Source organism: Mytilus californianus, unplaced genomic scaffold, assembly GCF_021869535.1.
Source record: "Mytilus californianus isolate M0D057914Y unplaced genomic scaffold, xbMytCali1.0.p SCAF_62, whole genome shotgun sequence".
Lineage (NCBI taxonomy): Eukaryota > Metazoa > Mollusca > Bivalvia > Mytilida > Mytilidae > Mytilus > Mytilus californianus.
The window spans coordinates 392,620-416,423 of record NW_026262715.1 but is presented as its reverse complement, the minus strand read 5'-3'; the positions used below and the strand labels follow the sequence as shown (position 1 = coordinate 416,423).

Below are 23,804 nucleotides of genomic sequence, written 5' to 3'. Positions count from 1 at the left end.
GGAAAGAAACAATATGTAGACACCACCATTTCTATTTTTATGAAAAGACATGTATTACGACTTTTATAAAACAAAAAATCAGAGTATTGTAATTAAACGATTAAAATAGTTAAATTTACTATTTGTGATTTATTTTCCAAATCTAAGATGTTGTAATTTAGTTACGAATCAATTTGTCTTCGTTTGAAAATTCTAAATATATTCTGCCAAAATCCGGTGACATGTGAACAAAAGAAATAAAAACACGATTTGTTACTTTTCATTACAATAAAATTTGTTTTTTGCTGGACTAATATATCGTAATAACATCCATCAAAATGTTCATAATTCATTTTCAAGTTAGCTGTTTAAATATGAATTGCTAAAATGATTCTTAGTTGGATTTGTTTTTGTTTTTATAGGATTGTTTATTTTTATTGCTGGCTGTGCTTCAACATACCATACCAGTGGAACATTCAACATTTTATTTGATAAATATGAAGTCTCAATATACCGTTTTTCCCTAATAATCTTCTTTCACTTAAAATAAATTGCAGTTTAAGCATTAGTTTTTCAATACAGAAAAGAGCGGTCAAAGCTCAGCATATGCCAGGTTTATAATTTTGATAAGACTTATCAAAGCCGCTTGCATCAAAACATTTGTAAGACAAAATGAAATACGGAGTAAAACAGCATTAATCACCCGAATTTCCAAAAGTTGTACCATATACAGCTTAATTGGTTACAGCAAATTAATCTGCAATCATCTTTTTGAAAGGACGATTTAATCATATGAAAACTTCTTCTTGGTAAGTGTTTGGCAGTATAGTGTTAAGTTTCGAAAAGTCATATCTGTTAAACTAATTAAAAGGACGACCAATAGCACGGAATTTTCCGACTTTCCTTTCTTTATCAACTTAAACCATTTGGAATTTAAACAATGTAGTCTTCTTTGCATTTTATTTGACATTTCAACTGTTAGTTTGAGTCGTAATGATGAGTCTTATGTAAACGAAACGCGCGTCCTGTGTACAGAAAAAAAAACAAGTCTGGTAATCCCAATCCCAGGTTATCTATTGACATTCCTCCGTATGATGTTCTAATAAACACTGAAGCTTTAGAAAGAATAAACAGAAGCTAGCATTATCAATAAACTTCACGTTCCGCTATATAGATGATGTCCTCTCACTTAATAATTCAAAGTTTGGTGGCTCTTTTGAACGCATCTATCCCATCGAACTTGAAATAAAGGAAACAACAGATACAGTTAAGGCTGCCTCATATCTTGACTTACATATATATATTGAAAATGAGGGTAGGTTGAATACAATACTTTACGACAAAAGGGATGACATCAGCTTCCCAATTGTGAACTTTCCATTTTATGTAGCAACATTCCAGCAGCGCATATGGAATATATATCTACCAGTTGATACAATATCCAAGAGCTTCTTTTTTAAATCGTGATTTCCTAACTTAGTGACTTTTGATTTTGAATCGGTACACCCTTGCGATCTGTTGTTCGCCCTTGATGGATATTGTTTGCCCTTGCTATCTGTTGTTTCGGCCTTGTGCTGTCTGTTGTGTCGGCCTATATATATGTTGTTTCGACCTTGCTATCTGTTTTTTTCGGCCTTGCTTGCTGTTGTTTCGACCTTGCTATCTGTTGTTTCTGCCTTGCTAGCTGTTGTTTCTACCTTGCTATCTGTTGTTTCGGCCTTGTTAGCTGTTGTTTCTGCCTTGCTATCTGTTGTGTCGGTCTTTTAAGCTGTTGTTTTGACCTTGCCTTTTATTTTTGATTTAAAATCGGTACACCCTTGCGATCTATTGTTCGCCCTTGTTGGATGTCGTTCGCCCTTGTTGGATATTGTTCGCCCTTGCTATCTGTTGTTTCGCCATTGCTATATGTTGTTTCGGCTTTGCTAGCTATTGTTTCGACCTTGCTATTTATTGTATCGGCCTTGTTAGCTGTTGTTTCGACCTTACTATCTATCGTTTCGGCCTTACTATCTGTTGTTCGGCCTTGCTATCTGTTGATTTGGCCTAGATATTGTTGTTTCGCCCTTGCTAGCCGTTTATTTGGCCTTGCTAGCTGTTGCTCGCCCTTGTGATCTGTTGTTTCGCCCTTGCTATCTGTTGTTCGCCCTTGTTTGCTGTTGTTCGCCCTTGCTAAACGTTGTTTCAGCCTTGCTTTCTGTTTTTTTCGACCTTGCTATCTGTTGTTTCGGTCTTGTTAGCTGTTGTTTTGACCTTGCTTTTTATTTTTGATTTAAAATCGGTACACCCTTGCGATCTATTGTTCGCCCTTGTTGGATATCGTTCGCCCTTGTTGGATATTGTTCGCCCTTGCTATCTGTTGTTTCGCCATTGCTATATGTTGTTTCGGCCTTGCTAGCTATTGTTTCGTCCTTGCTATTTATTGTTTCGGCCTTGTTAGCTGTTGTATCGACCTTACTATCTATTGTTTCGGCCTTACTATCTGTTGTTCGGCCTTGCTATCTGTTGTTTCGGCCTAGATATTGTTGTTTCGCCCTTGCTAGCCGTTTATTTGGCCTTGCTAGCTGTTGTTCGCCCTTGTGAGCTGTTGTTTCACCCTTGCTATCTGTTGTTTCTACCTTGCTATCTGTTGCTTCGACCTTGTTATCCATTTTTGATTTTAAATCTGTACACCCTTGCAATCTGTCGTTCGCCCTTGTTGGATATTTTTCGCCTTTGCTATTTGTTTTTTCGGCCTTGCTATCTGTTATTTCGACCTTGCTATATGTTGTTATGACCTTGCTTGCTGTTGTTTTGCCCTTACTTTCTGTTGTTTGGCCTTATTATCTGTTGTTTCGGCCTTGCTATCTGTTGTTCGTCCTTGTAGCCGTTGTTTCGGCCTTGCTATCTGTTGTTTATGTCTTGCTATCTGTTGTTTCAGCCTTGCTATATGTTGTTTTGGCCTTGTTATTTGTTGTTTAGACCTTGCTATCTGTTGTTTGCCCTTGCTATCTGTTGTTTCGACCTTGCTAGCTGTTGTTATGCCTTGCTATCTGTTGTTTTGACCGTGCTAGCTGTTGTTTCCGACAAGCTAGCTGTTGTTAGGCCTTGCTGGCTATTTTTCGCCCTTGCTAGCTGTTGTTTCAGCCTTGTGCTATCTGTTGTTTCAGCCTTGTGCTATCTGTTGCTTTGGCCTTGCTGTACGTTGTTTCGACCTTGCTACCTGTTGTTTCGGCCTTACTTGTTGTTATTTCGCCCTTGCTATCAGTTGTTTCGGCTTTGTTAGGTGTTGTTTCGACTTTGCTAGATGTTGTTTCTACCTTGTTATCTGTTTTTTCGGCCTTGTAAGCTGTAGTATTGGCCTTGCTTTCATTTGTTTCGGCCTTGTTAGCTGTTGTTTCGACCTTGCTATCTATCTTTGATTTTAAATCGGTACACCCTTTTGATCTGTTGTTCGACCTTGTTGGATATTGTTCGCCCTTGCTATCTGTTGTTTTGACCTTGTTATCTGTAGTTTCGGGATTGCTTGCTGTAGTTTCGCCTTTGCTATATGTTGTTTCGGCCTTGGTAGCCGTTGTTTCGACCTTGTTATCTATTGTTTTGACCTTGTTAGCTGTTGTTTCGACCATGCTATCTATTGTTTCGAGCTGTTGTTTCACTCTTGCTATCTGTTGTTTCGACCTTGTTATCTGTTGTTTCGACCTTGTTATCTATTTTTTATTTTAAATCGGTACACCCTTGCGATCTTTTGTTTGCCTTTGTTCGATATTGTTTGCCCTTCATATCTGTTGTTTCGGCCTTGCTATCTGTTGTTTCGATCTTGCTGTCTGTTGTGCTGACCTTGCTTGCTGTTGTTTCGCCCTTTCTTTCTGTGGTTTGGCTGGTTATCTATTTTTTTGGCCTGGCTATCTGTTGTTTTGGCCTTGCTATCTGGTGTTTGCCCTTGCTAGCCGTTGTATCGGCCTTGCTATCAGTTGTTTTGGTCTTGCTATTTGTTGTTTCAGCCTTGCTATCTGTTTTGTCGGCCAGGCTATCTGTTGTTTAAACCTTGCTATCTGTTGTTTCGAGCTTGCTAGCTGTTAGGCCTTGCTATCTGTTGTTTCGACCGTGCTAGCTTTTGTTTCGGACATGCTTTTCTTGTTTACCCATGCTAGCTGTTGTTAAGCCTTGCTGGCTGTTGTTCGCCCTTGCTATCTGTTGTTCGCCCTTGTTTGCTGTTGTTCGCCCTTGCTATCTGTTGTTTCAGCCTTGCTATCTGTTTTTTTCGACCTTGCTAGCTGTTGTTTCGGCCTTGCTAGCTGTTGTTCACCCATGGTAGCTGTTGTTCGCCCTTGCTAGCTATTGTTTGTACCTTGCTAGCTGTTGTTTTGGCACTTGCTATCCGTTGTTCACCCTTGCTATCTGTTGTTTTCGCCTTGCTAGCTGTTGTTCTTTCATGCTAGCTGTCGTTAGTTCTTGCTGGCCGTTGTTTCGGCATTGCTATCTGTTGTTTCGGCATTGCTATCTGTTGTTTCGACCTTGCAAAGTGTAGTTTCGCCCTTGCTAGCTGTTGTTCGCCAACGCTAGCTGTTGTTTCTGCCTTGGTAGCTGTTGTTTTGGCCTTGCTAGCTGTTGTTCGCCCGTGATAGCTGCTGTTCGTCCTTGCTATCTGTTGTTTCTACCTTGCTAGCTGTTGTTTTGACCTTGATATTTGTTGTTTAGCCCTTGCTTGCTGTTGTTTGCCATTGTCAGCTATTGTTTCGACCTTGCTAGCCGTTGTTTTGTCTTGCTAGCTGTTGTTTGAGCCTTGCTAGGTGTTGTTTGAGCCTTGCTATGTGTTGTTCGCCCATGCTAGATGTTGTTTTTGCCTTGCTAGGTGTTGTTCGCCCATGCTAGATGTTGTTTTGGCCTTGATAGCTGTTGTTTGGGCCTTGTGAGGGGTTGTTGGCCCTAGCTAGATGTTGTTTTGACCTTGCTAGCTGTTGTTTCTGCCTTGCTAGTTGTTGTTAGCCCTTGCTAGATGTTGTTTCGGCCTTGCTTTCTGTTGTTTTGCCCTTGCTAGCTGTTGACCAATGGTTACAATATGTATCGTAATCCGGGTGTTTATTTATTTCTCTTTCAATAATTTCATAAAATGTAAGGGGACGACCATACGATATTCTGGAAAAGGAGGAGATTTGAAGATTTTTTGCAGATTGAATTTTATTTTCATCTGTTGGTAGGCATGCTTGTTTTCTTTTCCCGCGTGAACATTTATTTCAAATTTGTTTACAATTGTTTCCTGCGTTTTCTGTTGCAGCCTATTTATTTTCATCCTGTATTGTGTAAAACTATATGTTCAGCTCTTACCAGACTATGATATTTATTTTTAAGGTACCCCTGTTCCCCTCCCTTTTCATGAAAAAATCAAATGGTCGTTTCTTAACCAAAATCCTTGAATTTAGAACTTGTTAATTATGTGTAATTTGTTGTGCTTGAAAACAAGGAACACCGTTTATTCTTCGTGTAAATACGGAACAGTGTGTTTGGTTTGACTTGAAGCTGAGGAATTTAACACTATCTGTTAGTTTAAATTAAAAATAATGCATGTTTTCAGATAGGCGAAAGATACCAAAAGGACATTCAAACTCATAAGTCGAAAATAAACTGACAACGTCATGGCTAAAAAAGAAAAAGACAAACAGACAAAAAAGAGTACACAAAACACAACATAGAAAACTAAAGACAGGTAATGGAATGTATATATCAGATGTGTACACTTAAAAAAGAAAAAAAAATCCTAACTGTTATAAAAATATATACTATGGAAAACTGGTCAATACCTGACCATGTTTCAGCCGTGCAGGTAAATTGCTATACTTTACAAGCCTGTTACTATTGACATGTTTGAATTATTAATTTTCAGGTATCCCAGTGAAAATTTAATATTAAGATAAAATTTGTCTTATTGTGAATTTCGTAATGTGACAGTGGATATAGCGATACTGTTAACATGGACAGGTAAACCCATAATCTTTGTTAGTACCAAGTCAGGAATATGACAGTTGTTTTCTATTTAGAATTCGTTAGATGTGTTTGAGCTGTTAATTTTGCAATTTTATAAAGGACTTTCCGTTTTGAATTTCCCTTGCAGTTCGGTATTTTTGTTATATTTATTTTAGTAATATCACCGTTAAAGAACCATTGTATATTGGAAGTCAATATATGTAACACTTTTATACGGCATAATATTTAAAAAAAAAGCACTCTATAGGGGGGCAGTTTACCTTATTGATTTTTGCGATTGCGCTCAAAAACATTCACATCATATGAATACTTTGTTCCAAATATGTAGATACATTATTTTCCTTAAATATTATCAGATGTTTTATTACAATATTTTTGTTTTCAGACATGATACATTGTTATGGTTAAGATATAGTTTAGTTACAATGGTTATAATGACCTAAGTGTACCTATGGTTATATAACCTCTCTACGCGTGCACCCATATGTGACTTCGAATTGAAAATATGGTCACTGCTGGTCTTCCTTCGACCGACAGTGAAACCCTTGCCAAAGTTGGACATCCGTGCGGTTGTGCGGAATGCATACATACGTAGTCACGTACGGTCAAAAAGTTGACATTAAATCCGATGCCTCCTGTAGAGTGTCACGTTCAGAAACCCTTGCAACAATCATTTCGAGGGGTCCGTAGGTGATCTGATGAAAGACAAAATTTCTGTCCTTTTCCAATGTACCCTATCTGCTCATTGCATTTCAGGTTTCGCGTCCCTCGCTCATGTCAGCCCCCGTTGTTGGATCTAGCTATTGTGTTTGTTGTCAGAGGTTTTCGTCCTGAACATGAATGAAGTATTTGCCATTGGACATTACGCAAACATTAATCAATCAATCTCTACGGATGTTGCGCTCTACTGGTGCAATCGTAAAATTAAAAAAAAAGAAACAGCATGTCTTTGGTACTTGGTTTCGTTTGATTGCTGTTACATTAATCTATATTCCAGAATCACATTAAATTATAACATCTGATGTATCTTTTCAGATAAAAAATGTATACATTTGTCAATTCAAAACTTAGGCTTAAAAAGGTGTAGGACAGATGCCCATTTGATCAACACGAGAAACAAACTTACTGTTTTTTAGTTGGCGTGCGCAATCATTTGTATATTGTTTTGCATGCTGAACTTTATAGGATGCATTCTAGATTAATCTTTTTCAATCTCGTCTTTCTGTTTGAATTTTTGGTATTTATTTCAGGATGCGGTTGCCCATCAGTAACCCTAAATGGAACTGTATCTGAAATGATAACAGCTTGCTGTGCTTATTGCCAGAAACATTGTTGTTGTAGCTGTATGATCACGACATGCGGAATTAAAGATTGCTGTGCTAATCCAGCATGCTGTACTGGACAGTCCAATCAAAATAATTTTGGAAAGCTGTACCAAAGTGTTCTAGGAAAATACTTTAAAGGTGTTTTTAGAAAGTTCGATGAAGGTGTTATAAAAAAAGTCGATGAAGGTGTTCAAGGAAAATTCTATGAAAAAAAGGATTCAAAGACACGCTGCAAATGATAATAGAATTAAAAACTATTTGCCTTAAATTAATAAATTGATGGAAAAACACGTTGATTGTACACTGCTTAATATTAAATGGTTGAGCGGCCAAATACGTTTTGTCTCAGAACAGTAGAACATGAACGATATTCTAATAGACAACCATTCGGTCTAGCAACTGTTTTCGAGTAACTCTTGTCTTTTACTTTCTCCATCAAATGATTACTGATTGATAGTTTGGTCTGGGCAGCATGATTTATTCATTAGAGAGGCGAAAGATACCAAAGGGAAATTTTACTTCATAAATCGAAAACAAAATTGACAATGCAATGGCAAAAAATAAAAAAAAAAAACGATCATACAACAAATAGTATTCACAACCAGCATAGACTGAGCCATACGAAACCCATCAAAAAGCGATGGTAATCTCTGGTGCTCCGGAAGGGTAAGAATATCACGTGCAACATGTGAAACCCGTCGTGTTATTTGCTCTAAGCTAGCCTTTATTAACTGCGAGAACTCTTTGGTTTGGTTTTTAATCGTTTTTTGGGTTGATTGTTTATATCGATCTTATAATGAAACCTTTTTCAACTTATTTGTACAGTTTGTTCTTATTGTGTGCTGTCCTGTCACTGTCATCGGTTGGAGAGGATTCACCACGTAGAGAGCCACATTTTGTATATGTTTTTCTCAAGCAAGGAGTCTGAGAATCGGCGGTTGTAGTTGGTATTTGTCTATTATTTAATTTGTGTATCAGGCCATTGGATTTCTCGTTCGAATTGAACTTTGTCATGTTTTATACCTTATTTTCAGGTGTGAAATTCGCACATTTTGAAAGCTGTTCTGCGACCTACTGTTGATTCATGATTACTCGTTGGATGTCAATTTTCGTGGAATTCGTGGGTACAGGTGAACCACGAAATTAAATTTTCAACGAATGACAAATTTTCTATAGGCTTGTATGAAGACTTCGGCAAAACCACAAAATTAAATATCCACAAACATGTAAGTTTTCCTTCATCCACGAAAATTGGTTCCCACGAAAAGAAATGAATCCACAGTATATACCTTACATTTACATCATTTGATCTCTGGTGGATAGGTGTCTCATCGGCAATTTTACCACATTTCATTAATATCGATGACCTTAACCGTTTTTTCAAATCTTTTGGGAAGTTATGGTTGTCAATCCTCTTCAACTTGAACTGGATTTGACCTTCAAATTTGTTTTAATACGGCACGTGTGTATGGCTTACCAAATTATAAGCATAGTTCTTTTAAGCGTTCTTGTTCTGTTTACCCGAACCCTGAGCTATCCAATATCCCCATTTATACATGTGGTCCGTAAAGTCAATGAACATGTCTTTTTCTGATTTGTATGTATGCTTGATTTAATAAGCCATGATGGAATAATGTTAATGTTTATGTAAAACGTAATAATACAATACACATTGTATTACGAATTATTGGGCTATATTAAAGAACTTCATATTTCACAACATAATTCTTTTTATACGTCATTATATAAGTTAGATAATTGATAAATATAAAAATAGGGAGATGTGGTAGGATTGCCAATGAGACAACTATCCACCAAAGTTCAGATGAAGTGGATGTATGCAATTATAGGCAATGCTTCTGTAGCTTTAATAAAAATTCTCAGTTTAATCATTTTATACTTTGTTTAAGATTTAGATAATATTTACTAATGAACAATGTTATTCCTTTATATTTTGTTATTATATTTAGTAGACTTGACCTGGTTTAAACAAAAACCCTGGTCATACCAACGTTCTTGTATTTGTCTTGTGTCATGTAAAAAAATTTTAAACAAATAGCCAAATCCATCCTCGGTCAACATTGCCTGAGGGAGTTGAACCTTATTTTTATTAATCATTTTCCAAACAAAAAATCCATCATTGAAAACTATATTTAAAAAAAATATGTTTATACAGTTAAAAATTAATACTTAAATTCAGTGAAAAACATATAAAGACTATGCATAGTCAAAATAATAAACATGAAATTTTTTAGATAGGCATCTTAATTTCGTTATAGATTGAAATATTTTTTAAATGATATGCCCTTTTTACATTTTTGTTTTTATTTTTGAATTGGAGTTTTTTTTTCTTTAAGATACCAAGAAATCTCACATTCTTTGAATTATGTTCAAAAGTTTACTTACAATTTGAAGGATTTACTCGGGTTGCATAAGATTAAAAAAAAATCATACTGTGTAACAGTGACACCTAAAAATAAAACACTAATTTCTCTTATAATTTAATTTACTCAAAGTTTTCCCATTTTCGCATTTTTTTTTAAATGTAATTATTTATTAGAAAGTTAACTCAACCTATTATTTCAAGTATGTTTAACACATTATCTATTGATAGGTCTAAAGTATGTTCAAAAGTTTACTTACAATTTGAAGGATTTACTCGGGTTGCATAAGATTAAAAAAAAATCATACTGTGTAACAGTGACACCTAAAAATAAAACACTAATTTCTCTTATAATTTAATTTACTCAAAGTTTTCCCATTTTCGCATTTTTTTTTTAAATGTAATTATTTATTAGAAAGTTAACTCAACCTATTATTTCAAGTATGTTTAACACATTATCTAATGATAGGTCTAAAGTAAGTCTATTTTGTAGATTTCCTTTGTTTCCAAAGGAGCGACACCGGGTGGGTCGATAAGGTAAGATCTCCTGCTATACATGTATCACCCGCCATGCGAATTTACACTCAATCAAACGTCAACATCGGGAATAGAACAAAATCTATAGAATAACAGATCAAACGACTCTACTGGTATCTAAAGATATAAAACTGAGAAAACATGTCGCTAGTCAATTGAGACAACGACAACTTGTATCTGTCAACCTTTTGGTAATGGTGACCATAAATCTAATGTAGTGGATTTTTGTTGTTCTTCTTTATAGTTTTGTTGAATAGTTTTATTTGCGTACGAAACACACCCCTTTTAAGTTCATATAAAGTGAACATGAACAAGAGTAACGCACTAACTGAGATATATTGATACGATACGATGGAGCATATGTTAGTAACTGCTGAAAAGGGAGGTTGACAATAGGAAAATTGAATATATTGAATATAAAATCACCTCTACTGGTACTTCATGATGGATTGCTTTATATATAAATTGGGTAAAATAATTCTACTTTTACTTTTAGATCAATAGAGCATAAATCAAAAAAGTATTTACAAAACAAAACTGAACTCCAAGGTATATTCAAAAAGGGGGAAGTCCACAGAACCTAAGAAAATCAAACGCTCGCGTATATCAACCATTGGAACGAATGGAAAACATCTGTCATATTCAAGAGTGTCAATTATAAGCTCATCTGGCCCAACAGGTCGGTGTGAGCTATTTCTATAACTTGGCGTCCGTCCTCGTCTTTTATATAAAAATATTCTCCTTTGAGCACAGGAGCATCTGAGATCTCCCGGTTTTTTGGTAGGGTTCGTGTTGCTCAGTTTTTAGTTTTTAATGTTGTGTTTTGTAAACTGTTGGTTTTTCGTTTTTTTTTTTGCCATGGCATTTTTGTTTGTTTTCGAGTTTATGAGTTTGAACAAGCCTTTGGTATTTTGCGCCTCTTTTCTACTAACAAGTCAGCATCTATGAAACTGTTAGTTGCCTTCTTATATATGTTTTTGCCTTTAAATAACAATTCTTTTTCCATTTTTTCTTTGCTTTGGGAAAAAACTAAAGATGACAGAAGGACACTGTGAACAGCAAAAACATAATCACCGATACAAGATCAATAAATAAAAGATTTGAGTGAGGAATTATATTCTAGTGTACAATGCTGGAGTGTGGCCATTGGTACAGATGCACACAGACCTAGCTGAGCGGCACATGCTCTTCAAATTCGTACTTTATTTGGCCTTTTTAACTTTTTTTATTCGAGCGTCACTGGTGAGTGTTTTATAGACAAAACGCGCGTCTGGCGTATAAAATTTTGAATCCTGGCATCTATGATGAGTTGATTTACAGCTTCTATATTTCTTTCCATTTACCGGTTTTTGAAATAAGTATTTATGGAACCTCAACATTTATGTATAAAAACTAGAAGACGTGGAATACATGACTGAGACTGCAATCCAGAGATAAAAATAACCATACGATATATAAAAGGCATCAGTCTTAAACAATTGACACGTCTAAACAATATTTTAGCTCAAAATGGTTTGGAGGCGATGAAAATTGTGTTTAAATAAAACACAAAATTATCCTCATAACTTTTAAAAACATTAACATATGAAACAAGACAACATAATACGATTTTTCTGACTTAAGACCGGTTCACGAATATGAGGCGGCGTTAAACAAGATTTTCAAAATCTTAGCCCTCCCCATAATTATTCTCGATCAATGGACAACCTATACGCACATCAAATAGTACACTTTAGAGATCAGGAAATCACTGAACTCCTTAATACAGGTATAATAGAAGGAGAAAAAACGAAAAATAATCATAAATGATGTTATATTTAAGACTGATCACATTCAGTGACCACAAGCTTAAAGTTCTTGACCTGTTGATGTGGAATTATGCCGTCCTATCAATTCTACCAAAAAGTTGTGCCAACCATGTCTTACACCTTTTTTCATAGCGAGTTCTTTAACAACTGAAAATGAACAAGTCAGAACAATCGAAACAAGTGAACACTTATTGAATACAGATATCTATACTACTAAAGGAAGGAACCGATTTCATTGAGCCGCAACTCCTCTGAAACCATACAAAGTCGGAAATATTTGTGATATGACGTATAAATGTAGTGTTTTGTACTTCCTAAATTTGTCTTTGAAACAATCTTTTTTCCACAGAAAACGCCAATTTTTGAGAAAATATCCAAATTCGGAGACCGTTATCGATCCGTGTTTTATACGCTTTCGCGCATGCTCAGTCGACGTACAGCCCGCGAAATTTAAAAACTCTTTGTTTTTAACACTTGCCCAATTGTACCGCGATTCGCGGGCATCTTCTAGTAAAACAAAAATCATAAAAGGTGCTCGTGTTTAGGAAGCAAATACATATGGGAACTTTGAGATGTTCAGTAGCAGCTTTTAATTCAGTCGTTGTTGAAGTACTTCGGTAAGGTATTTACGTTAATCGACGAAAACGTTGTTTACACAACACGCTTTCCTAAAGTTTGTTCTATAGCCTCGGCATCTTTCAGAAGAAATCTTGTATAAGTTCATTTTCGAAATATTTAAAACAAAATATCTTCAAAAATTGATGATTTTTTAAAACAAGGAATCAAAACTTTATAATCAATATTATCTCGTCTTCAGAATGATTTGCAGAAAGGGGAAAGGGAGGCGTTAATGAGTTTACAAAACACCTCTTCCAGTTAATTTTAAAAGGTGGATGGAATTTTGGGCCTTTCTTAGAAACACAACACCTCACGGTATTTGAACAAAGTGTCCGGTAACAACATGGCCACAAGGATCATGTCATAACCTATGATTATCAAAAATTTCTAGAGCAGTAAAATTGGTACCGTCAATATTATTATTACCACTTGGCTGATACCTTTGCTGGTGGACTATTTGTTCCCGATAGTATCACTAGCTAAGTAGCCAGTACTCCTACCATGCTTTGTTTTAATTTGTTGTTATAAAATTTTGAAATCTTTTTAATTAAAGGATTTTTTCTCCCTCGTGGATAGCTTTGATTCCTTGTCCAGTTTTGAATTTACTTTTGTTCTATTTGTGGTTTTAACAACTCTTAAACGTTTGTATTATATTTTAGGCTTTCAAATATTTTGGCCAATAGATAGTAATAGATACATTTCTCACATCTGGTGCACAATGGGTACCGTCAATGTTATTTCAATTACCAGGAGTGTTGTATCCAATGTCTACGTCGGCAGCAAAAAATGTACAGTTAAAACTAACATTTGTTCTTTTTTAGGTGTAAAATACAATACGTAAGGCGGTATCATAAATATTGGAGAAAAACATTTCTGAACGTTAAAATCATTTACTTAACATGATATTTTGATTAAATGAAAAACAATTCTCTATCAACATATTTATATTTCAAATTGGTCTATCTAAAATTTAGAAAAATAGCACAGTTCTCTCTCATTACAAATCCCTATATTGTACTCAGGATGTATTGTTACTACGATTATATCATTCAGATCGTCTACAGAAGACATTAGACTAAGATCCATTCATATCATTTCTAGAACCGTGTTTTAAACTTTCTTCCATACTTTGCAATTTGTCCATCATCTGAAAAAGTAAAAGAACAAAGATGAATTTAAAATCAATTAGAATGTCTATTAAGAAGTTATGAAAGTGTTTCCTTATTGGACAGATATGTGCTTTAAGTTGCAGCTAATTTATCAACTGTTAAAATACAATGAAATAAAACAGTCACGAGTCTGCAAATTATTAAACAAATGCGTATGAAAAAGTTTTGATTTTAGTCAACCTTAGTTCGTACAGGATAACAACAAAATTGTATATGTTATTATGAAGTAATAGATGGTTACCTTTTTCAAGGTTTTTTTTGTTGTCTAATATCAAATCGAAATACAATATGCTGAATGGAAAATATATTGTATCAATAAAAAGTAAAAGAAAGCAAGACTCGGGTTAATATTTACGGTCATCCGAATAATTCACCAGATCCTAAATTAAAACCTTCACTAAAGTCGGACGTTCATTTGGCTGTGCAATATGTATAAATACACAGGGCCATTTTCAAATAACTCTTTCAACAACTCTCTGTGGGGTTTTTAGGTGAATTCCTCTATCCAAAATATTCTCTTGCATTTTTCTACGTTTGCGTCCTTGATCTCAGCGGTCATACTGTGCAGCACATACAACAATCCTTTTGTTTTAACGGTTAATTTAATCTTGTCTTTTTTTTCATTGAACGTTAAAGTAAACGAAAGTGAAAACCATTATCTTATGAATGAGCATAATGCCAATTGCATTTGAAGTCAAATGTCAAAAATATCAGAAACAAAAAATTAAATTATTTAAACTACAAACCATTTTCTTTGTATCCTTTAATTCTGTTAAGCTACCTTCCAGATTTTTAAGTCTGTTGATTATCTGAAAAATGATAATAGATAATCAAACATATTCCGAGTAAATGTAGTCTTCTTTATTGTAATAACATATTCCGAGTAAATGTAGTCTTCTTTATTGTAATAACATATTCCGAGTAAATGTAGTCTTCTTTATTGTAGTAACATATTCCGAGTAAATGTAGTCTTCTTTATTGTAATTACATATTCCGAGTAAATTTAGTCTTCTTTATTGTAATTACATATTCAGAGTAAATGTAGTCTTCTTTATTGTAGTAACATATTCCGAGTAAATGTAGTCTTCTTTGTTGTAATAACATATTCCGAGTAAATGTAGTCTTCTTTATTGTAATAACATATTCCGAGTAAATGTAGTCTTCTCTATTGTAATAACATTTAGATTAAGATTTTACAGTGACAAACTCATATTTATACATTATATTTGCACAAAAATACAATTAAAAAATAAACAAAACACAATTGTATGAAACAAGGATATGCACTTGCACAAACAACATGACGGATGCAAAAAAGTAAAAAAAACAAAAAATACCGAACTTCAAGGAAAGTTCAAAAAGGCAAAGTCCAAAAATCAAAACCAAATGCTATCAATCAACGGAACAAGTGCAAAACAACTGCCATATCTCTGATTTGGTACAGGCAACATATGGAACAGGAACTGCTTACCTTGCCGTAGCACCTAAACTTACCCCCAGACTTTTTGTGGGGTTCGTGTTGCTCAATCTTTAGTTTGCTATGTAGTGTTTTGTGGAGTCGTCCGTTTTTTTGTTTTGCTTGGTGTTATTAGTTTATCTTCTGCCTGTTTTTTTAAAGAATATGTTTGTTTACATACCTCTTGAGTTATCCTGTTATTACTCTCGTTTTGTATTTCTTGCTTTGTGCTATTAGAGTCAGGTTCTCTCTGAAGCATTTATAAAAACATGATTTTATAGAAATAATGTTGACTGATTCTAATATAGTTTTCTTGGTAGTGGCAGATACATGAATGCACAATTGTTTAAATTAAACACATTTAATGATATTGATAAATGCATGATCCTTTATTGTAATTAATAGGAGACCGTAAAACCTGAAAACAACACTTTATAAATTTCATGTGTCCGAAGCGCTTTTCATGATTTTTGTTCGCCAGGAACGCTCAATGACGACTATTTAAAAATTAAGGATGCATAAGAACCGAACTAGTTGAAGAGCTACATGACTCCTCCCCCCCCCCCAAAAAAAAAAACCAAACAAACAAAAAAAAAACAACCTAAAGTTAATAGCCAAATTGATCTAATTCAGCTTTGTCGGAGGGAATTGAAACCTTAGTTTCTAAATAATTTATAAATTTATAAACGGGCAATTTTTCAAAAGTTTGTTAAAAATCATTTCAGTACCGAAATACTGACTACTGAGCTGATTATACCCTCGGGGATAAATAGAATACTAGCAGCGGTATCGACCCACTGCTGTTAAAAATTAAAACAACACTTTATAATTTTCATGCGTTCGAGGAGCTTTTCTGGGTAAACCTTCATCAGGAATTTACGATGTCGAATATTTGAAAGCCAACAATGTTTAAGAACCGATACAATTGGAGAGCTACATGTTCAAGATACAATTTACATTTAAAACTCCTCAAATCTATACGTTTCACATATAGCTGTTTTAACATGAATGAAAACCAAAACATGTTAAATTACCTTGATAAATTTCCGTATGCTATACTAATTTGGAATTGGGTAACACCCCTACGATAACTACACAAATTATCTCAGTTTTTGTTCATTGCTTAAAACCCATATGACTACTACACCGATTATCTCAGTTTTTGTTCATTGCTTAACCACACACCGATTATCTCAGTTTTTTCATTGCTTAACGACACACCAATTACTACACCGATTATCTCAGTTTTTGTTCATTGCTTAACGACACACCGATTATCTCAGTTTTTGTTTACTGCTTAACGACACACCGATTACTACACCAATTATCTCAGTTTTTATGTATGGCTAAAAGGCACACCGATTACTACATCGATTATCTCAGTTTTTGTTCATTGTTTAACGACACACGGATTACAACCCGAATATCCAAGTTTTTATTTATGGCTTAATGGCACACTGATAACTATATCGATTATGTAAAGTTTTTGATCAATGCTTAACACCCCACCGATTACTACGCCGATTATGTCAGTTATTGTTCATTGCTTAACGACACCCAAATTACTACACCGATTATCTCAATTTTTTTTCGTTGCTTAACGACACACCGATTACTAAACCGATTATCTCAGTTTTATTTATGGCCTAACGACGCACCGATTACTACATCGATTATCACAGATTTGTTTATTGTTTACCGACACGCGGATTACCACACCGAATATCCCAGTTTTTATTTAAGGCTTAAGAACACACCGATAACTACATCGATTATGTCAGTTTATTGTTCAATGCTTAACACCCACCCGATTACTACACCGATTATGTCAGTTGTTCATTGTTTAACGACACCCCAATTACTACACCGATTGTCTCAGTTTTTGTTCATTGCTTAACGATGCACCGATCACTACACCGATTATCTCAGTTTTTGTTTATTGCTTATTGACACACTGATTACTATAACGATTATGTCAGTTTTTATTCATGGCTTAACGACACACCGATTACTACATCGATTATCTCAGTTTTTGTTCATTGTTTAACGACACACGGATTACTATACCGAATAATCCAGTGTTTATTTATGGCTTAACGACACACCGTTAACTATATCGATTATGTCAGTTTTTTGTTCAATGCTTGACACCCCATCGATTACTACACCGATTATGTCAGTTGTTGTTCATTGCTTAAGGACACCCCAATTACTACAACGATTATCTCAATTTTTGTTCGTTGCTTAACGACACACCGATTATCTCAGTTTTTGTTCGTTGCTTAACGACACACCGATTACTACATCGATTATCTCAGTTTTATTTATGGCTTAACGACACACTGATTACTACATCGATTATCTCAGATTTGTTCATTCTTTAACGACACACGGATTACTACACCGAATATCCCAGTTTTTATTTATGGCTTAAGGGCACACCGATAACTTCATCGACTATATCAGTTTTTTGTTCAACGCTTAACACAACACACCGATTACTTCACCGATTATGTCAGTTGTTGTTCATTGTTTAACGACACCCTAATTACTACACCGATTGTCTCAGTTTTTGTTCATTGCTGAACAATGCACCGATTACTACACCGATTATCTCAGTTTTTGTTTATTGCTTATTGACACACTGATTACTACACAGATTATGTCAGTTGTTGTTCATTGCTTAACGACAACCCAATTACTACACCGATTATCTCAGGTTTGTTCAAAGCTTAACGATGCACCGATTTCTACATCGGTTTTCTTAGTTTTGTTTATTGCTTATTGACAAACTGATTACTACACCGATTATCTCAGTTTTTGTTCATTGCTTAACGACACACTGATTACTACACCGATTATCTCCATTTTTGGTCATTGCTTAACACCCTACCGATTACTACACCGATTATCTCAGTTTTTATTTATGGCTTAACAACATACCTATTACTGCATCGATTATCTCAGTTTTTATTCATTGCTTAACGACACAGCGATTATCTCAGTTTTTGTTCATTGCCTAACGACACACTGATTACTACATCGATTATCTCAGTTTTTATTCACTTCTTAACACAGCATCCGATTACATCAGTTTTTGTTCATTGTTTAGCACAATACCCGTTTACCCCCGTTTTTGATCATTGCTTAACGAAATATCTAATTATCTCAGTTTTTGTCAATTGCTTAACACAATTGTTTCTTTCACATCGATTTATGAAATTTATCATCGGTAAACTACTGTTGCATTAACTCCACGACACATTGAAACATTCTCTATTCTCGTAACACAATTTGCCAATAACAAATTTTATGAATAAAGTCGAGCAATAGATTGAACCGTCTTGACAGCCCGACTTTCTGTACTAGAAACTTTTAACGGCGGCTTCGATGGCGAAAACACAAAGACTCACGTTGGATAGATCAAAACAAACTGAAATATTCCATATTCAGAAAAAAATATCGTAGCTTATTGACAATTTTTTTATTTGTAGAAAATGAAACAACATGTTATAAATGTCATGCGTCCGAAGCGCTTTTCTAGATTTACCTTCATCATGAACGCTCAAAGAGGAATATTTGAAAGCCAAGGATGTACAAGAACCGAAACAGCTGAAGAGTTATATAACCAAAAAGGAGCTTAAAAATAGCGACATCTATCTCAGGTCAGCTTTGCATGAGGGAGCTGAAACCTTGGTTTCTCTATCATTTCAAAAATTTATAAACGGACAATTTAAAAAAGGTTTTTGATTAATAAATATTATACAATATGATTGAATTTTCAGTCATCTTTTGGTTGTAAGAACATACTAATAGTGCCAACGTTGCCCAAAACACAATACTTTCTGTATAAAAAATCTATGTATAACGAATTGATTTATATGACATGTATGATTTAATCATATATTTACATCTAAATCGATCACTCGTATTCGACAATCAAATTTATTCACTGTTAAAACAAAAGAAAAGGTTTACCGTAACTGTGTTAACATCTATTTTCCTGCAAAAAAAAAGTTAATCGTCATCCGTAATAAAAAAAAATGCACATTATAGCAAATGTTTTTTCTTTATTTCAAATAAATTCTTGACAGCTGATCTGTCACATAAAGATCATCTTAAATCATCAAACCAATTATTACATGATTTCAGAAAACGAACGACTCGAGTAGGAACAACTAATTTGAAATATACGTGGTGACCTTAACAATGTTAGATCTGATAGATCTGAAATATTCTCCCCTCAGTGGAGACATGGCCAACACTTTGACCATAACACTACGCCACTCGGACAACTAGACTTTATCTGTATTTATGGAAAATATTAAGAAGGAAATTTAAGATCATTGTCTTTATACCTTAAAAACATACACATTATATATGCAAACCAAAACCCCAAAACCTAATGTTTTCTCTTTTTTTCCGATCCTTCAATTGCACACATTATAACTTGATGTTTAGAGTTTAAGGATGTAGTCATTTCAGGTTAAGAAATTTTTGTCAGATGTTCGGACTCCTTGGGTTTTCCCTACGATACAAGGTAAAATATTTTGCCCCATATCACCCTTTTTTCTTTTCCTAGAAGACTTTAATAGCTCATAAAAGGTCATTACTAAAATTTAAGCAGATTCTAGATTTCTTTTCTTACGATTTGAGATCCAAATAATGTCAATGCTAAATATAAGGCTAAAGTCCGAATCAAACTTATCCCGCCATTTTCTAAAAATCAAATATCTCGAAAAGGAGTGCCATAACCTATCATTATTTTGAGATTATTTTGTTTCTTAACCAATGCTCTTCTGAATTATAATATGAATATTAAATTCCAGATTTTTTAAGATTTCACCTGAAAACATCTTTATGTGTGACACCGTCCTTACTTCTTTGTAATATTGGCCACTTGACGACAAAAACACATAGCTGCAACAGTTTAAACATTAATCAAGCTCTATTAATTTTTTCTTCACATAGACAACATGGACAACATGTATCTTAAAGGAAAATACAACTTTTATTTGGAAAGATTAGATTTCAAATAAAGAAAAAGAAGAACACACTGTCTCTATAACTCATTACATACCATTCAAATATACACTACAAATAGACAATAATGCATTGAATAGTATATTTACCCTTGGTCTTTTTGAGTCTTTGTCTCCTCTGCTTCTGGCGATTTAAGTTGCAAATCATAATTAGAATCAAAGAGAAAAACTGAAAGTAAAGCATCAAATACTTTTACGATAACTATCAATAGTTAATTTCATTTTTTTTTTAAATATTTTTCATTTAAGACTTCATGTAATATAGGGACACTGGTTTAACGTCTTTTTAAACAACGAATGAATATTCTGTAATTGGTACTTCACTTAAATACACGAATAAAGTGAACAACACCTATTTTTATCAAAATAGATTATTTTGAGAAGTGTCAACACTAGATAACTAAAATCATAATATAGATATAAAAAGATGTGGTATGAGTGCCAATGATACAACTCTCCATCCAAGTCACAATTTGCAAAAGTAAACCATTACAGGTCATAAGTACTTTTACATTAAAATTCCTTCTTAAGGATATCACCAAAACAAGATTACGAAGCATCTTCAATTTTCCAATTTGACACAGATAGACGACTTCAAAGTAAATAGCAGACTTGGTCAAATTACCATTTCTCTGCAGCAACATACCCCCTTGTCATGGCGTTAACATATTTTAAACAATGATTTACGCCGGTGCATCGTTACAGTATACAAACTTCATGATTAAAAAAATGCATCAACACAGTTACCCCCTCCCCTCAAGGGTGACTGGCGAATAGAAATATGGTCACCATTGTTCTTCCTTCGACCCGAGTAAAACTATCGCAAAAGTGGGACGTCCGATCGGCTTTGAGGGATGTACAAGTTCGCAGCCCCGTTCCGTCAGAATTGGGACGTTAAATTCGATACTTCATGTAAAGAGAGTGCCACGTTCTTTGTACATTAGGAACCCTTGCAATAATTCTTTGAGGAGTCTGAGGTGGCCTGTTGCAAGGCTAAATTTCTGTTACTATCCAATGTACCCTCATTTTTCCGTGCCAGTACAGATTTTCACCGACCTTCATCCCGGACCGTCTCTATTACAGGAATTACCTATTATATTTATTGTTAATTTGTTCTCGTCCTGAATATGCATGAGATATTTGCCACTGGACGTTAAGCAACTAACAATCAATCAATCAATCAACACAATTAAGTGGAAAACGACTGATATCAACATACATAGGGTTAACGGTTTAGAAATTGTTGACCGATACGCTATGCTGTGTACAAACTCACTAGCGACATGTTTTGCTCTTTCGGATAACAGAATAGTCGTGCGATATGTGAAAGTACAGTAAAGGCTCAATTGTGACATTTAGAGTAAGTGTGGATACGCATTGCGGTTGTTGGTTAACCAACAGACGCTTACCCTTTCGAAGCAACCTTTTGGAGTTCATTTTATTCCACCAGTTTTTAATTATTTACCTTGATTGATTCTTCGCATATTTTATTTGCACTTGAGGTTATAACTGTTAAAGTTTAACTGTACATCTTTCTTTTAAATGTCTGCAAATTTGCTAATCTAAACAAACGGTACGAAAATCTTCTATTTTTGAAATGTACACCATACCTCTGACAAATTGTGGGTGATGATTAAGCTCTTTAGTACGATAATTTTCGTCAGAATTCTTCTGTCGTAGATTTGCGCAGAAAAGCCACACAATTGCAACTACTGTTCCCGGTAAGGTAAGTAACTCGAGGTGTATTGGAAATATTGTTTGAATACTATATTCCTCAAGAAAAGATGTCTGTAGCTCAGACCAATAAATCATCGATTTTGTATGGACGTCCTCAAAAATGTTACTGAAATTCAATTGAGCAAGTGTGTCAAATTCGTTTCACAAACAATATATGTGTTTATCTTTGGAAAATATGTCTGTTTGGGTTGCTCACCAACATTGTGTCAATATAACGGACATATAAGCAACTGTCATACAAGTAGGAGGTTTATTTTGTTATAAAACCAGATAAAACCACCATTTTCGGAAAATGCGTGTTCCAAGTCAGGAATATGAAAGTTGTTTTCCACTCGTCCATTTGGTTGCAAACGTTTGATTTTGTCAGTATTTATGGACTTCCACTTTTTGAATATACCATGGAGTTCAGTATTTTTGTCATACTTTTTTCAAATGCAATGCTGAAGAGTATTAAAAACCAAAAATTCTGATAAGTTGTGCCATACGGATAATACGATCTATTCCTGGGATAGACAACTATTAGTGTTCCAAATAATTTAACATTTAAAAGAGTAAATTTACAAAAACATGAATTCAGTTATCTTTCATACATGTATCAATAACAAAGTGCTGACTACAGGATTTGTAAATAAAGGCAACAGTAGTATACCGCTGTTCAAAAGTCATAAATCGATTGAGAGAAAACAGATCCGGGTTACAAACTAAAACCGAGGGAAACCCTTGTTGACGAAATGTGTTAATCCGTTGTCACAGATAACATTTGTTTAACGAAGCAGACAGGAGTACAAACAAAACAACAACATTTGTAAGTGTTTTCTGTGATTAGAAGCATATTTATTAGTTCAATATTTCCTTAGTTTAGTTTTTTATGTTGTGTTATGTATATTATTGGTTGTCGTTTGGTCGTTTTTCGTTTTTTTCCATTGGCAATGTCATTTTGATTTCGACTTCTGAGTTTGAATTTTCCTCTGGTATTTTTAGCCTCTCTATTGTATAGATCTGAGCACATTCAATATCATGTTTTTTTGCATTGTTCAGCGTATACCATTTACTTTATACCTGTACATAGCTATCAAAAGATTCAGCATTATGACCACAGCAATCAATGCGTAAAGGGCTTTTAAGTAAGATGTAATGTATAAACCAAGTTTCGTTGGACATCGCGGTAAAACTCCACTCACATCACTTTCATATATTGTCTTGTTGAAGGTGCAGTTCGGTTCAAAAACATCTTGCAAATTTTATTTCACATCTGCTTTCAAAATGTTTACTTGCGTTAACCCAAATATATATACACAGATATAAAATCTTTATGCATTTATTAGATCAAAGTTGATTAAAGCCGCGCTAGATTTCTTGACGGTGTATCTATTAAGTTATGTAAATTAAAGTTTGATCTATCTAGTCTTTTTCCTTGAAACAAAGGCAAACAGTAAGAGCACACGCTTTTTAAATGCTGCAAATAATAAACCAGTACCGTATTCGGAAAGTAAAAGATTTATATATTTTAAAAGATGCTAAATTGATATTTAAACTCATGAGTCGAAAACGAACTGAAAAGCAGATAAATAGTATACAAAACACAACATAGAAAACTGATCAACACGAACCCCACCTTAAATTGAGAGTGATCTCAGGTGCTCAAGAACGGTAAGCAGTTCCTGCTCAATATGTGGCACCCGTCGTGTTTCTCTTGTAGGTACAAACACGATGACAAGTCTTATTCGGTAGGTCAAATCGAGGACAAGAGGACAGGAATGAATGTGGTTATAACAATTGGTACATATCC

The 23,804-nt window shown here is 34.5% G+C and overlaps 1 protein-coding gene across 1 annotated transcript; it reads right to left on the bottom strand.

Moving 5' to 3' along the window:
- Window positions 1-13,481: 13,481 nt before the first annotated feature.
- On the bottom strand, window positions 13,482-23,106 carry LOC127707296 (uncharacterized). The gene is made up of 7 exons (XM_052211830.1): window positions 23,075-23,106; window positions 21,889-22,121; window positions 20,369-20,447; window positions 19,215-19,239; window positions 15,418-15,486; window positions 14,527-14,589; window positions 13,482-13,758 (listed from the first exon to the last, which is right to left on the bottom strand). Exons 1-7 carry the CDS (start codon window positions 23,101-23,103, stop codon window positions 13,687-13,689), a joined length of 570 nt encoding a protein of 189 aa, XP_052067790.1. The 5' UTR covers window positions 23,104-23,106; the 3' UTR covers window positions 13,482-13,686.
- Between the last annotated feature and the right edge of the window lie 698 nt (window positions 23,107-23,804).

Bases quoted from the DNA above. Each gene is read 5' to 3' on its own strand.
- LOC127707296 (XM_052211830.1), bottom strand. From the start codon at position 23,103: ATGCTGAATCTTTTGATAGCTATGTACAG. The intron at 19,240-20,368 runs GTAAATATACTA...TTTTTTTTGCAG, and splicing joins AAGACTCAAAAAGACCAAGG to GAAAATAGATGTTAACACAG. The intron at 15,487-19,214 runs GTAAACCTTTTC...TAAATGCTTCAG, and splicing joins TAGATGTTAACACAGTTACG to AGAGAACCTGACTCTAATAG.